We start from the raw sequence: 14,287 nt of genomic DNA, 5'->3' as shown, positions 1-14,287 counted from the left end.
CAAAAAAATCTGGGCCAAACTCTGCTTCTTGTCCATTCTGCATCTCCCTGGATGTCTTGGGCCAAATGTTGTCATCTTTATAGAGGGATTACACCTCCAGGGCGACGTTAATCCTTTGCAGCTGTTGTCTAATGTGAGGCAGGCAGTGCTGGAGGCAAGGGAAATATTTATTTTGAGTTTTACCACTGGCCACCGCCCAGGAAAACCAAGTGACGGTACTGGGGACTTTGGCCACTGTGCATACAGAGAGAGCTGATGTTCCTGCCCTGCCGGCGCCAGCAGGAGAGGGGTGAGAGCTTCCCCTGGCAGGCTGCAAAATGGGATCATCCAAACATGATTTATTTGAGTTAGGGAGCAGCTGTGCACCCTGAGAGCTAACCTGGGATGCAGCGGGGAAGGCCTCAGAGCTACTAGAGGTGAGAAGATGGATGCCAAGCTATGCTGAAGCAGACCAGCAGCCCATATGCTTCACCATCCCTGCAGCCCCAGAAATGACTTTCTGTGAGATGAGGAGTCCCAGCACCACGGGAGCAGGCTGGGGACTGCCCGGTGGGTGTGATGGGAGGAGAGAGGCACAAGCCACACACACATGGGCCGAGCACAGCATGGTTGGGGGGTGCATCCCACCCGCAGTGGGGCTGTGCTGGCACCGAGCCCTCCCCGGGCAGCACCCGGAGCCTCTGCCCCGCCTGCAGCGAGCACAGGCAGCAGGTTCAACCCCTCCCAGGGCCCCGCAGCCCTTCCCTCCATCCCCAGCATTGTTTCCTCCGACCTTGAGCTGGCCGGTCGCTGCTTGCTGTGTCCCAGCCCCAGTTCTTCCTCTGCACTGAGCCCGGCTTCCTCTGTGTTTTCCGGGTCCTTTCCTCAGCGCTGAATGTGCCCTGGCTTGCAGAGGAAGAGGAGGATTCTCCTGAGATGGTGCCAATCAGGCAGAGAGCCCCTGCCAGCTCTGGTCTCCCCCTCAGCCCACCCCAGCACAGCAGGGCCTGGAGGACACTGAGCTCCCAGGGTCTTTTCCAGGTCAGGCTCTCCAACCTATTTTTGGGAAGCAAGGAGCTGCCAGGCAGGAGTGGATCCTGGCGGGGCAGTCCGGTGCCTGCCGGGACCAGGCTCACACTCCCCGTGCTCCCAACAGCCCTGCCCCTTGCAGCAGGTGCCAGCCTGCCCTCCTGGGTCTCACACCCACGGGTGGCCAGAGGTGAGCTGAGCCCACTGTGGGCGAGCAGGGTGGCGCAGGGGCCTCCGGCAGAGCCTGGGCGCCGCTGAAATGCTGGGCTTTGTCTGCAGCAGGTCCCTTACTGCTGTCCGTGAGCGTTTCCAGATGGCCCTGGGCTCCTGGCACCAGCTCTGCTGCAGCATCCGGGGAAAAGTGGGAGGGGGTGGGAGGTGGTGTCCCAGCTCACCAAGCGTGGTGGCCTGGGCCTCTGCTCCCAGCATCCCTAATTCCCGCTGGGGAGTTGTTCCCAGCTCCTGTCCAACCCTGAATCAGCAAAGGAGGGCCCTCCCCAGCCATGGAACGGATCCATGAGCAGCTGGCCCTGGGCACCCTTATCCAGCTCTGGCTTTCCCTGCAAGCCAGGCATCTTTCCAGGGACCAGGCTTCGGGGTCTCATCCCTGCACCCCATCGAGCCCTGTGTACGCCCAGGAGAGAAGGGAAACACTGCTGCCGTGGGAAATACATCTGTTGTCGGAAATGCATCTGCCACAGGAAGTGCATCCAGTGTGGGAAATGCATCTGCCGTGGGAAATGCATCTGTGCCGGCCTCTGGCGCAGTCTCTGCAGGGGTGGGGAGAGTGAATCCCAGCCGTGCTTTCCTCCTGCCTCGCCTTTCGGCCAGGTTTGTGGCTTTTGGCAGCTCCTGGTGCCTGTCTGGACCCGGTTCAGCACAGGTTGGAGTGTCAGGCTGCCCCATGGCAGGGCTCCCAGCTCAGCAGAGCTGTGGGTCCTCCCTCAGCTCTGGGGAAGACCCACACAAGCACAAATCTGGGCAAAATGGTCAAAACCAAAGTGAAAAAAGTTAAAAGCCAAGGAATGTGACCCAGCAAGCCCTGGCTGATGGAATACAACAGCCCTGAGCCACTTGGAGATCTTTTTCCACCCACTCTTCCCAATTCCTCAGGGGTTTTCTGTTCCTGATTTTGCCTTCTCACTTGGCTGCAGTGATGTGCTGAGTCTGAGCCAAACATGTTTTCCAGGGAATCAGCTCATGGCTGGAAATCACTGCCCAGTGTGGGCAGGGATGGAGGCTGGGGCAGGGGATGGGTGACTCAGGCCACAGGGATCCCCTCCAGCACCAGAAAAGTGGAGTGAGAGCTAGCATCAGTCCTTCCCTTTTACAGTAATTAGAGTAGCTGGGCAGCTCAGGGTAATTCAGTGCTGGGAAGTGGTTGTAGCATTTGGGAACTGAGCCAGCTCTGGGCCCTGGGGAGGGGGAAGGATGGGGGAAACACAGGTCTTCATATCCTCATCCATGAACTGGGGGAACCTTCCCACCCACCAGGGCTGGCCAGAGGGGATGAGGGCAAAGGAGCAGCTGGAGCAGCAGGACAAGGGGAGCAGGTCAGGGGTGCACCAAGACAGAGGTGCCCAGGCAAAAAGGCAGGGCACAGGTGATGGCACAGTGCTGGCTCTGGTCCTGCTGCAGAGGAGGCTGGAGGAAGCAAGGATTCTGACAGGAGTCAATTCCCACATGGGCATGCTCCTGAATTCCACAAGGTCATCCCCACAGGGATGGCTCAGGTTCACACAACCCCCTTGGCCACCACAATCCAATCAGCCTCCCCACCAGTGTAGCAATGGTGCTAGGCCTCTGCTGCCCACCCCAAGGCTGCACCTGCAGAACAAACCTGTGATCACCACATCACCAGCCTCTGTGGCTTGATTTTTCTTCCCATTAATGGCTGAGCAACATTTTTCCCCAGATAAAGCCAGTTTCCTATCCCTGAAGTCTAATCTTTCCCACTCCCATGATTATTTCTCTGATCTCTGCAGCGGTCATGACTCCTCTTGCTTTCCTCTGCAGAGACAGCAGTGGTGAGACAGGATATGGCCACCCCTTCCCCCCAGGAAACTCAGCAGGACTGCGTGGGGACAGGGAGCTGAAGCACCCTGTGAAGTGGCTCCAGGAGGGTCCCCCAGCTGCTGCTGGCCCCTGCATGGGGAAGGGAGGTGGCTGCCCAGGGCTGAAGAGCGGCGCTGGCTGGGGGAGAACAAGGCTCCCTGTGTTCCCTTGTCACTGCCATGGGAGCAGCTGAAAGGCTGCTCTGTCCAGTGGTGGGGGTGGAGGGGCTGCTTCAGCTGACCCCCTGAAGTGGCAGCCCCAGGGCAGGGACATCACTGACCATGCTGGCCCCTTCCCTTCATCCCCTAGCATGGCCCCAGTCCCCTGGGGGTGCCATGCAGGGTGACCCCCCCCCCAGACAAGCCCCGTTACCACAAAATTTGCCCGATCCCTCCCAGGGCACCCTCCTGGCAGGAAGGACGATGGCACCACAGCTCTCCACACACCCGACCCGTTTAATGGACATACAAGGCGGCTGTGCCCACTGCCCTGCCCACAGGGCCACGTGCCCCAGGGCTTCCTCCCACGGTGGCAGCAGCAGGGCCAGACTGAGCTGAGCCCCAGCAGGGTTGCAGAGGTGGCATCTCCCAACTCACGCTGTCTTTTGGCACCACATCCCTGTTAGTCCCGTAGCTCACAGGCAACACAGCCACGAGCTCAGCCCTGCCTTCCCCACCACTGCAGGTGCCAGAGGCTGAGACCTGCCAGCCTGCAGCACTGGTGAGCAGCCCCCAGCCCACTCACCACCCGAGCTGCAGCGGGCTCACACAGGAGGAAGGGACTCTGCAGGACCCATGGCAGATGCAGGCACGTGATGGGTGGCAGCCTGAGGGTCACAGCTAGGGGGACGCACAGGCACTGGGGAGCAGGCAGGGCCTGGATGCCCTCCAGCCCCCCCATGACCATCCCCGGTCCCAGCCCGGCTGCTCTGGAGGGGCTGGGGGGGTTGGGCATCCCCCCATTTCTGAGGCTGGAGCCATCAAGCAACAATGGGGTAGAGGGGCCAAGGCCGTGGTGAGGGTCAGGGGGAGGGAGTGTCAGGTCCATCTTAGCACCATGGTGGCAGGGGTGGTTGGGGGAGGGAGCCAGGGTCAGACCCACTCCTGCAAGGAGCGCTTGCAGTACAAGAGCATTCGGGGTGCGCCCTTCCTCTGCATCTGGACGATGACATAGATGAGGCCCAGGATGCAGAGCAGCAGCACCAGCAGCACCAGCACCATGACCACGCTCATGGTGCGTGTGTACTCGTCGATCTGCACCACCACGTCCACGTCCCTGCCTGGTTGGCCATCTCCCTCGTTGTAATCCTCATCTTCCTCTTCCTCCTCCTCCTCCTCACCTTCAGTCCCCCCATCAGGGTTGAAGGGGGGTCGGTCCACATCAGGCCAGCGGGGATTGGGGTCTGGGACCAGCTCCGTGTGACAGCCCATGAAGTCCCGTAGGATGGATTTGGGATAGCCTGGCTCTGTCTTGAGACGCTCATTGTCGAACTTCCAGTACTTTGTGCCTCTGTAGAAATAGGTGGAGGCTGGGGGAGAGAAGATGGAGACAAGGGGTAAGTGGGTGGGCACAGGACACTGCAGAACCTCGGCATCCCTGCAGATGCCCAAGACATCAGGTTTTGCTCCAGGACTGGTGAAACCCTTTGAAAGGGATCCACCGCTGACTCCCAGATACTCTTCCCAAGTCCATCCTATGTAGCCAGGCTATCAGAGGGATAATCTCATCCCCAAGACCCCCACCACCCACCCCTCTCCTCCTCTACTCACAGGCATCCGGGCTGAGGAAGGCTCCCTTGGGTGAGGGAGGGATGCCCACCCAGACAGAGATGGGCTTTGGGTACCCAGGGTCCACCGAGCGTGTGTCCTCATTAAAGCGCCAGTATCTGGGGAGGGAGGTGGGGAGTAAGTGACGAGCACAGGGGTCCACACTGCCCAACATTCTCCCCCTGACAGGGGCCAGGAGGCAGCAGAGCAGAGGGACAGCCCCACAGACACTCACCTGTCCCCACGGAAGAAGAAGGTGTGTCCCGTGGGTTCCCACCAGACGGCTGTGTCAATGCCATCGTAGGGGATGCCCTGCCCATAGGTGACCAGGGGCTGCGGGTACCCAGGCTCCAGGTTGGCTTCTCGGAAGAGCCAGTACCGGTCACCTAGAGGGCAAAGAGTTGGAGAAGGGAAATGAGAAAGTCCTGCCCAGCTGCTGTGGCAGGTGCACAAATGGATAGGGATAGTGGTAGATGCCTGTGGCCACCCTGACCCCTTGGGATGACACAGCAGCTGTGGCTGGGAAGGTGGGTCAGGAAGGGATGAAGCCAACCAAGCTCTCAGCAGCTTTGTGGGGGACACTGGGGTCTCACTTCCACCTCAGCTCTCCCATCCAGTTTCCCTGCTCACCTTTAAAGAAGACGAACCTCCCGTCATGCCTCTCGTAGGCAGCATCAATGTCCCCAGGGAGGCCCCGCCAGAAGTGTCCGATGGGCATGGGGTAGTTGTCCAGCACCCGGTTGTGCCGGACCCTCCAGAACCACCGGCCCTGGTAAGAAACAGGGTGTTGGCAGAGGATGGGGAGGAGACAGAGACAGTCACCTTGCTGAGGGGTCCTCCCACCCACAGACCCACTACATCCCCAGGGAAGGGGCAGGAGGGGGTCGGAGCAGGTACCTTGAATACAAACATCTCTCCACGCAGCACCGCCACCGTGTCGAAGTCCCCATCACAGATGTCAGGGCCGTACTGGTCAGGTTGGTCTGGGCTGCCAGGTTTGGGTGGCCGCTCTGGTTTCCCCGGAGGGGGAGGTCTAGGGGGTCTCTGGTCTGGCCTGCCAGGTCTCCGGGGTGTCACGGTGGGCAAAGGCTTGGTGGGCTGAGGGTGCCCATCTGCGGTACCTAGATCAGGCAGGTGAGAGAAGGGATGTGGCGATGCGGACCACCACCTGTACTTCAGTTTCCTCACACACATGCCCAGAATCCCACCTCTGGGGATGATCCCCCAACCAGCTCCTCACCGTAGAGCTGCTGGATGCCCTTGAGGTCATCCTCGGGCAGCTGGAAGTTCTCCGTGTCCATCCACTGGTAGAAGGGTGCCATGATAGCACTGGGGTTGCTGGAGTGCTCCAAGCCCAGCGAGTGCCCCAGCTCATGCACAGCCACGAGGAAAAGGTTGTTCCCTGCATGGAGAGGCACCATCAGCAAGAGGGGATGGACAACATGACACATGAGGCAGACCCCTGGACCCAGCATCCTGCAACAGGGGTGCTCCAGTGGGATCAGCCTGTATCACCCATGGTGGACCTGCTCTCCCTGCCACTCCTGTCTGCATCAGCACAGCCTCCCCTTCACCCCTCCTTTAGCCCAGGCAGCCACCAGGCTCCTCTGGTCACCTTTACCACCTCCTTGGCCCTCAACTCACCAGACACATCTGCATTCTCCAGCGTCCAGGGCTCATCCAAGTCGAAATGTGTGTCCCCCCCCATGCCAGGGCCGGGGAAATAGGCATGAGCCAAAAATCCTCCAAGGCCATCAAATGGAGAGCTGTCTCCATGGAATCCAGAGGCAAAGAGCACCATGATGTCAGCCTCCTTCTTCCTCTTCTGCCGGATGTCCTCGTAGGCCACTTCCCGGAAAACCAGCGGTGTGGCTTGCTCCCACACCCGGAAAGCTCGTCGGACAGCCTCGTGCGAGTGGTACCGACCCAGCTTCTCCGTGTAGTTTTGGATGCTGGGGATACAGAATTCACTAGGCAAGGCCTGGAGCAGCACTTGTTCCCTGAGGGGATCCATGGCTCTCCATGGGCTGGGGGGAGGGAATTCCTGGCAGTGTTGAGTACCTGAAGGTGAGGTGGCTCTGGCTCCAGCGCCGCCCCGTCAGCGCGTACCGCTTCCGACGCATATTGGACTTCATCCGTGCTCCAAACTGATCCGGGACCCCACAGCGCGGACGTTTCATCCACCTGCCAGGACACCGAGCCAGAGCTCAGCCCACCACGGCCAACATCCCTGAGGGGGTGCAGCACCCACAGACAGCAGGGACGATATCCAGACTGCCGAGTTGCAGCCCCCAAAAGGGGAGAAGCAACTCCCAAGGGGGACAGCACCCACTGTTCCAGGTGCCGGCAGAGCCCTGAGGCGGTCAGAGAAAACCACAGAGCCTGAGAGTGGAGCTGCCATCTGCTTGAGCAAAGGGACAAAGGGAGAAACTCACGCCTTGGTCTCCTCGTCCAGGACGCCGGTGACGGTGATGCCGTAGAACTTCTGCATCTCCGCAAGCGCCGCGGAGAAGGTCTGAGCCGAGCGCATGGTGGACATCCGGCGGCTGGGCTGCGGCAGGTACCCGTAGAGCCGCAGCCATGCCTGCGCCGGGAGAGCGCGTCAGCCCCGGCACGGAGCAGCCCCACGGCACGACCCAGAGCTCCCCAACACCCAGTGGGGAGGATCCCTCCCCCTGCCTGACCATACCCCAGCCCCGTGTCCCTTCACGGGGCGGTCAGTGCCAGCTGCCAGTGGCAAATGCCAACCCCGAGCAGGCAGAAGTGTGGCAGCAGGGCACAGGGTCCCTGCCCTGCCCTGAAAGGTGGAGAAGCTGGTGATCTCGGGGGGTTGCTGCCGGATTGTCTGACTCCAGGGATGAGGCACTGGCAGGGGGCCAGGCTGCCTGCGGGCTGCTTGTCACTGTCCTCCTCCGGAGCCATCCCCTGGGAGCTGCTGAGGATGTGAAGCCTGGGACCCCCACCCTGTCCGGTACCCACAAAGGGGCTTCTGTCCTGCGGGGCTGCAGCCCCAGGGCGGGGGGCAGGAGGGTGCTGGGGCGCGCCGGGGCTCTTCCTTCCTGCCCCAGCCTCCGCCTCCTCTTGTCTGCTTTAATTGCATTTTATTTTTATTATTACTCTTTTGTAACTTATTTTTTCCTATTCGTTTTCATTTATAGTTTCCAAATTAGGTGGTTTTCCTTTTAATCTTTAAAGCTTTTTTTCTAAATTCCTTCCAATTCTTTTTCCTTTTCCAAGTCGCATTGCTCTTCCAAGTCTTTCTCCTTTTCCAAGTCTTCTCCAGGTCCTCCAATCCTTTTCCTATCCCCCTTTTTTTTTTTTCCAAAAATGGCTTAACATTTTAATTTCTAAAAACATTAAATCTATTAAATTCTTCTACCCCCACTCCCCTTCTCCCGGCAGGGTGGTGGAGCAGAGCCTTTATCAGAAGCCCTTTCACCCCCTCCCCCGCCGGGCACAAAGCGCTTCCTCCCCACGCCCCGCGCCCGCTGCCCGCCACCCCCGGGGGCGACCTGCACCCCACTCCGCCCGTTCCCCGCCTGCACCTGCTCCTGCACCGCAGGTGCGGCGCGGGCTCGGCCCGGCCCGGGGCTCACCTCGGCGTTGATCTCCTCGCCCGCCGCCGCCGCCAGCAGCACCAGCAGCACCACGAGCGGCGGGAGGCGCCCGCCCGCCCGCCAGGGGGCGCCGCCCCCTCCTGCCATCCCGCGCCGCCGCCGGGTCGCGGCTGCCCCCGGCCGCGCCGGGCCGGGCCGCGCCGGGCCGAGCGCGGCGGTGTCCGAGCTACGCCGCCCTCATGGCCCGGGGCCGAGGCGCCGCGGGGGGCTGCGCACGGTGCATGGGAGGCGCTGCCAGGCGCGGCCCGTCGCCTCCCGGCCCGCCTTTTGTGCGTGAGGTCAGGACGGCGGCGCGCGGCACATGGGCGGCCGGCCGGCGCGGCGAGCGGCGGGGCCCGGCTCCGCTCGGCTGCCCTGCCGCGCTCTGCCCGCCGCCGGGAGCACCGGAGCGGCTGGCGGAAGGCGGGCGCGGCGGCGGCGGCGGGGAGCGGTGGGAGCGGGCGGGGCGGGGCCGCGGCGGGGCGGGGCGGGGAGGCGGGGCCGCCCCCCCGCACGTGCGCGCGGTGGAGCCGCGGCGGAGCCTCCGGCCCGCCCCCCGCTCCCGGCCCGCCCCGCCGCTCCCGCCCCGCCCCGCCGCTCCCGGCCCGCCGCTCCCGCCCCGCCCCGCCGCTCCCGCCCCGCCCCGCCGCTCCCGGCCCGCCCCCCGCTCCCGGCCCGCCGCTCCCGGCCCGCCCCGCCCCCCCGCTCCCGCCCCGCCCCCCGCTCCCGCCCCGCCGCTCCCGGCCCGCCCCGCCGCTCCCGGCCCGCCCCGCCGGCACCCGCCGCTCCCGGCCCGGCCCGCCGCTCCCGCCCCGCCCCGCCCCGCCGCTCCCGGCCCGCCCCCCGCTCCCGGCCCGGCCCGCCGGCACCCGCCGCTTCCCCGACTTTGCCCCCACGGCCACTGTGCCCTGTCCCGGGGGTCTCTGACACCCGGTGTTACACAACTGCGTGCTGTGCCAGGCCCGCCTGGGGCCGGTGGTTGAGCATTAACCTCGGAGAAACCGGTTTCGCTCAAGTCTCCAGGGGCTAAATATATCTCTTGTTTGTTTTTCTTTCCCCCAAAAGAAACTTATCTGGCATATCCCCATAACGGAAACTAACTGGCTTTTTTGTTAAGGACTTCAAAAGGCTGCTGGCAGCAGCAACTGGCTGCGATGCTCCCAGGGACACAAGTCCCGACTGTATGGAGATGCTCACACGGACAAAGCCACTCTCTGTGCCAGGACAGGCAGCACGGAGCTCCCAGGACCACTTACAAACGTGGCCTCATGTGAAGCTTGCAGGAGCTGTGCATGTCTAAAAGGAAACGGATGAAATACACCACAGACACAATTTTATGACACGAGGAGACAGATTTTTACTGCTTAGAAGTCATGGACAGAAATGGAATAAAAATATTCAGGCCATCACATCAGCATCCTGTTCGAACCACCTGAGAGTTTGCAGCTGACCAACCCGCAGGGAAAAAGAGGATTAAAAAGGAGTTTCTCCCAAGGGACAATGTCCAGCCTTCAGTCCCCTGGGTCATCATCCACCTGGGGTGCTGATCACACAGGGAAAAAGTGTGGAGCCTGAGCAGGAGCCACCACCCACTGACTTACCTGTGGGCACTGCCCTCCCAGCTCAGGCAAACACCAACACTGTCCATTCCAGGGCTCACCCACACCTGGCAGCAGGCTCTTGCTCTTTGGCAAAAGGATCAGACAGTGAAATGTCTCTACAGTAGAGGCAGCAGCAGTGTGAGAAGGACACAACATGACTCAGGAGCTTGTCTGAGCTGGCTTACAGTAGGAAAACACTCATGGAAGAGGATCCAGCTCCATGTCCTTCCCTCTTGCTACTCAAAACATGCCCAGAGCCTCCCAACAATCTGGCAGTGCTACGTCCCACTGTGTGAGACATTCTCCCTTTAGTAGCAGCTTCCCACGCTACCTTCTTCCTCCTTCCCATAAGGCATCTATGGCTTTTGAAGATTTTTTTTCTTTTTTTAAAAAACTCAGCAAAATTAGCGACCATGGGATGTCTGGAACCGCCTGTGCTGACTGCAGCACATCCAGCAGCGAGGATGAAATCTGCTACAAACACACTTTTCTTCAGCCAGCAGCTCAAACTGGAAGTGGCCCGACTTGAGGCCACAAACGCCGCAGAGACGCTGAGCAGGCAAAAGAGCGCAGAGGTGCGTGCCAGCCCACGCCACGCAGAGCTGTGCCAGACAACGGTTCTGGTTCCAGTGTCGGGCTCTTCGAGGCTCCAAAATGCACAGCCCCACCCAGCCCTACCTCAAGGGGAAGGAGAAGTACTTGTTCCCTGACTTGCAGCGGATTTGCTCCCATTGGATACGCAGCAGGAGTGCTGACTCCTCAAACCCATCCACAATGTCCTGGAAAATAGAGGCAGGAGTCAGTACCAGCAGGGCGGATCTGCCAGAGGATGGAGTTGACAGCTCCCTTTCTGAAGCAAGTCACAGATGAAGCCATTTGCAGCTGGAAGCCTCTGACTTCCCTCAGGAGAGTGATTTAACTCACACTCCCCGCAAAAGCTTCTCATCTTTTAGCCCAGTGAAGTTTGTCCTGCTCAGTGAAGAGAATTTCCCACCCTCGGACCCTGGCAGGGAGATGTGGCTGGACTCCAGCTCTGCCCTCCCCCTGCTCTCCACAGCACATGGGGACACACCTGGAGCTCCCGCAGACACTGCCCTTCCAGCCTGCCAGACAGGTCCCCGACACACCAGGCCAGGCTGATGTGGAACGATGGGTCCTGAAGAAAAAACAGGGATAAGAATGTGAGGGCTAATGGAGGCTTTGGTGGATGCACAGAGCCACAGTGGGAGATCTAGCATGGTGCTGCTGCCCTGCCTGGGATCACAGAGGCTGCAGGATCCCCAGGCTGGGAGTCCCCTCTGCCAACTCAACAGCTGCAGAGCTGATATGGACAGTGCTGGAGGCAAGTGGAGTCCTGGGCTTCCCACCCCAGCCCTTTTGGACACCAGTGGGCAAGGCTGCCTGGTTCCCAGCCTCCCTGTGCTCCACTCTGCAACTCTGTGCTCAACTTCTCCCCACTCTTTTGTGGAAGAATCTCTCAGAAATGGTCCTGGAGCAGGTACATGGGTCACATCTGAATAATCCTGCTCAGCTCTAGAGACAGACTAACTGGGATCTGGCCCTTCAAAAATCCCAAACCTGTTCCCAAAGCTAGTACTAAGCCAAAAGGCTGGACTAATGCCCAAGAAAGCTGCCCAAGGCAAAGACACAAGGATTGTCCTCAGTCCAGCAGTGCCCATTCTATCCTAGGACAACTCTGCTTCCATGCACAGCAGGGCAGCCACTGCAACTGGCTCCTGTTTATTTGAGTGAACATCTTGCAGGGAACCAGCTGGCATGTCCAGACTGGCAGGGGAGCAAGCAGGAAACGCCTCACCTTGTAGAATGTGGGAAGGTCAAATTCCTCTAGAACACCGTCCACCTCTGAGACCAGCTCCAGCAGCTGGAAATGCCCAGCAGAGACCTCCAAGCCAATAAAGGTCCTAAAGAAAGGCAAGCAGAGACAGCAAGCACCCTTTCATGCTGCAGGAAACACAGCCTTAATACTTAGCCCTTCATTCCTACTGGGCAAGTTCCCTACTCCCCCTAACACAAGGAAATCAGAGGAATGCCAGGTTTAAGCATTGCAGGGACGCTGATTGTATTCTGAAAAAAAACCAAAGATGTGGTAGCAGGGAGAAGCAGGACTGGATGATAAAGCACGTATCTAGATTTGCTAGATTAGCCTAGTACATTTTGGGACATGAAAATCAGTTTTCTAGGCAAAGGATGCACTGGATGGGAATTTCGGCAGAGTGCCATGCTCATGCAGGAGCTGCATTAAAAAAGTGGAAGTTGCTGGAGAGATTTTACAGTGTGAGAGGAAACAGGGAGTGGGAAGTACCAAGCTGGAGAGATGTGACAAAGAGGTCAGCACCTCCTCCAGGACTGTCGGGATGACACTTTCTAGAGTCATTTACAGTAATCATTTCTTCCCCTCTAGGAGGTAAGCAGAAGATTCAAGTGTGACCCAGGTTCCATATCCATTTTTTCCTACCCATGACTATCTTGGGCTGCCTTTCTCGCCAGATTAAGCAACTTTCTGCAATTTTAATCACCTTTGCTTTGACATTCAAAAAAAGTTAATTGCATTCCGTTGGAATCAGGCTTCTGAGCTGACGCCCAGGAGAATTAGCACCATCTCAGCTATTTCTCTCCAGCTCTTGGAAGACCTGCACTACAATTTCATAACTGGCACTGCTGCCAAAAGAGGTGGGCCCACTCTGCTCGCCCCAGGCTGTGCATGCCGGCTAATGAGACCAAAGCTTGCAAAGAATTAATGCCAAAGCTAAAAATTTGTACAGATGGCTGGGGAAAGGTGTGAAATGTCTGGAGATGATCTGGAGGTGATCACATACTGTGTTGTCACACAGCCCAAATTTTGGGACAGGCAGGGTGACACTTCCCATCCACCCAGCACCTTGCTCAGATTTCTCCTGGGGCAGGCAGGCTGCTCCACCATGCACTCACCTGGTTTTGTTCTGGTTGGTGTAAACTTTCACTTGGTCAGCCACACAAAAGAACCTGAAATAAGAAAGATCCTATTTCAGCTGCAGGAGGAAAAAAAGGAAAAAAAAATTATGAGGAGAGGCCAGGATTGTTACCAAGCCATGGAAAGATACAGGCAAATATATGCTGCAATCAGATCAAATTGGTGTAACCAGAACCTCTTGGGGCTCGAATTAATTAATTCCCTGTTTCCAGCCCTCAAAAGCCTGGACAGTGACAGAAACCCTGAAGCAGCTGATGCTCAACCAGCACCTGAGCCACACATAAGCAACAAAACCATGCATGCTTTAGGGGATGGCACAGCTCTGGCCTGATCCTGGAAAGCCAAAACCTGACGAGTCTGGTGCCAGATCATAAGGCAGTGAGAAAAAATCCCCAGGGCTTTAATGTTCTGCCAGCACCATCTGCCAGGGACACCTTAGGGCGTGGATGCTGGCAAAACACGGATCCCGAGAGCAGAGGAGGGGTGCGAGGAGCGCTCTCCCGGGCTCTGCCAAACCCACCTGTGGAAGGCGGCCAGGCGCTCCCTGAGGGAGCGAACGAAGGGCTCTATCCAGTGGTAGCGCAGCACCACGCACTGCGAGAGGCTCAGGTGGAACTCCTCCATGGCAGCCAGCGACGGGACGTAGGTGCGGGCGCGGGACACCAGCAGCTCCAGCAGCTCCAGGAATTCCTCCTGGGCAATGTCTGCGGGGCAGCGCCGTCAGAGGAGCGCTGCCCGCGGATCCCCGCCGGACCCTGGGGCGCAGCGGCCGGGGTCCGTCCCGCCATCCTCCCGGGCCCACCCCGGTCCCGGTGCCGGTACCTACAGGGCAGGTAGACGTGCGTGGCCCAGTTGCCCCGCTCGTGGGGGAAGCCGCGCACGCGGCCGCCGTGCCGGGAGCTGTCTTCGCTCACGGCCTCCTCCGGGTCCGGGTCTCCCGGCAGGCCGGCGGGCGCGGGCAGGCGGGGGCGGCCGGCGCTGCGGGACCGGAGCGGGGTGAGGAGGAGGAAGAGGAGGAAGAGGAAGGCCGCGCGCTCCCGCCACCTCCCGCGCGCTCCCGCCGCCACCACCCCGCCGCACCCACCTGGCCCCGGGGGGCCCCTGCGTGCCGGCGCCCCGGCTCCCCCCTTCCTGCTCCTGCTCCTCCTCGGAGCTGCTGTAGCCCACCAGCGCGGCGCTCATGGCCGCGGCCCCCGCCGGGACACCGCGCTCCCCGCTGGCGGCGGCCGCGCAGTTGCCGGCGCGGCCCGGCAGGGGGCAGCACCCGCCGCGGCCGCCCCGCCTCCTCCG

General features: G+C 60.2%; 2 protein-coding genes across 4 annotated transcripts; both read right to left on the bottom strand.

The window, feature by feature from the left end:
* Positions 1 to 3,500: 3,500 nt before the first annotated feature.
* Positions 3,501 to 8,576, bottom strand: MMP15 (matrix metallopeptidase 15). Its single transcript, XM_021541202.4, has 10 exons — positions 8,426 to 8,576; positions 7,265 to 7,413; positions 6,891 to 7,013; positions 6,474 to 6,781; positions 6,070 to 6,231; positions 5,727 to 5,950; positions 5,460 to 5,598; positions 5,065 to 5,215; positions 4,833 to 4,948; positions 3,501 to 4,591 (listed from the first exon to the last, which is right to left on the bottom strand). The coding sequence occupies exons 1-10, from the start codon at positions 8,531 to 8,533 to the stop codon at positions 4,155 to 4,157; spliced, it is 1,917 nt and encodes a 638-aa protein (XP_021396877.1). The 5' UTR covers positions 8,534 to 8,576; the 3' UTR covers positions 3,501 to 4,154.
* Positions 8,577 to 9,757: 1,181 nt separating this feature from the next.
* On the bottom strand, positions 9,758 to 14,254 carry USB1 (U6 snRNA biogenesis phosphodiesterase 1). Of its 3 annotated transcripts, XM_077786375.2 has the most exons (7): positions 14,082 to 14,241; positions 13,824 to 13,975; positions 13,518 to 13,701; positions 12,976 to 13,029; positions 11,843 to 11,948; positions 11,099 to 11,182; positions 9,758 to 10,805 (listed from the first exon to the last, which is right to left on the bottom strand). In XM_077786375.2, the coding sequence occupies exons 1-7, from the start codon at positions 14,177 to 14,179 to the stop codon at positions 10,701 to 10,703; spliced, it is 783 nt and encodes a 260-aa protein (XP_077642501.1). In that variant the 5' UTR covers positions 14,180 to 14,241; the 3' UTR covers positions 9,758 to 10,700. The 3 variants fall into 3 exon arrangements, with proteins under 3 accessions (XP_077642501.1, XP_085445992.1, XP_085445991.1); XM_085589866.1 differs by lacking the exon at positions 11,843 to 11,948 and having other exon boundaries at positions 14,082 to 14,248; XM_085589865.1 differs by lacking the exons at positions 9,758 to 10,805; positions 11,843 to 11,948 and having other exon boundaries at positions 10,827 to 11,182; positions 14,082 to 14,254.
* Positions 14,255 to 14,287: the final 33 nt, after the last annotated feature.

Source organism: Lonchura striata, chromosome 11 (genome assembly GCF_050655825.1).
Source record: "Lonchura striata isolate lonStrDom1 chromosome 11, ASM5065582v1, whole genome shotgun sequence".
Lineage (NCBI taxonomy): Eukaryota > Metazoa > Chordata > Aves > Passeriformes > Estrildidae > Lonchura > Lonchura striata.
Note: the sequence above shows the minus strand (reverse complement) of the source record. Positions and strands in the feature narration are given on the sequence as shown.

Excerpts from the sequence above, each read along its gene's own strand:
- MMP15 (XM_021541202.4), bottom strand. The coding sequence starts at position 8,533 with ATGGCAGGAGGGGGCGGCGCCCCCTGGCGGGCGGGCGGGCGCCTCCCG. Across the intron at positions 5,951-6,069 it reads GGGCATCCAGCAGCTCTACG|GTACCGCAGATGGGCACCCT; the intron begins GTGAGGAGCTGG and ends TGCCTGATCTAG. Across the intron at positions 5,599-5,726 it reads GAGAGATGTTTGTATTCAAG|GGCCGGTGGTTCTGGAGGGT; the intron begins GTACCTGCTCCG and ends GTTTCTTACCAG.
- USB1 (XM_077786375.2), bottom strand. The coding sequence starts at position 14,179 with ATGAGCGCCGCGCTGGTGGGCTACAGCAGCTCCGAGGAGGAGCAGGAG. Across the intron at positions 13,702-13,823 it reads CACGCACGTCTACCTGCCCT|ACATTGCCCAGGAGGAATTC; the intron begins GTAGGTACCGGC and ends GCTGCCCCGCAG. Across the intron at positions 10,806-11,098 it reads AGTGTCTGCGGGAGCTCCAG|GACATTGTGGATGGGTTTGA; the intron begins GTGTGTCCCCAT and ends TCTATTTTCCAG.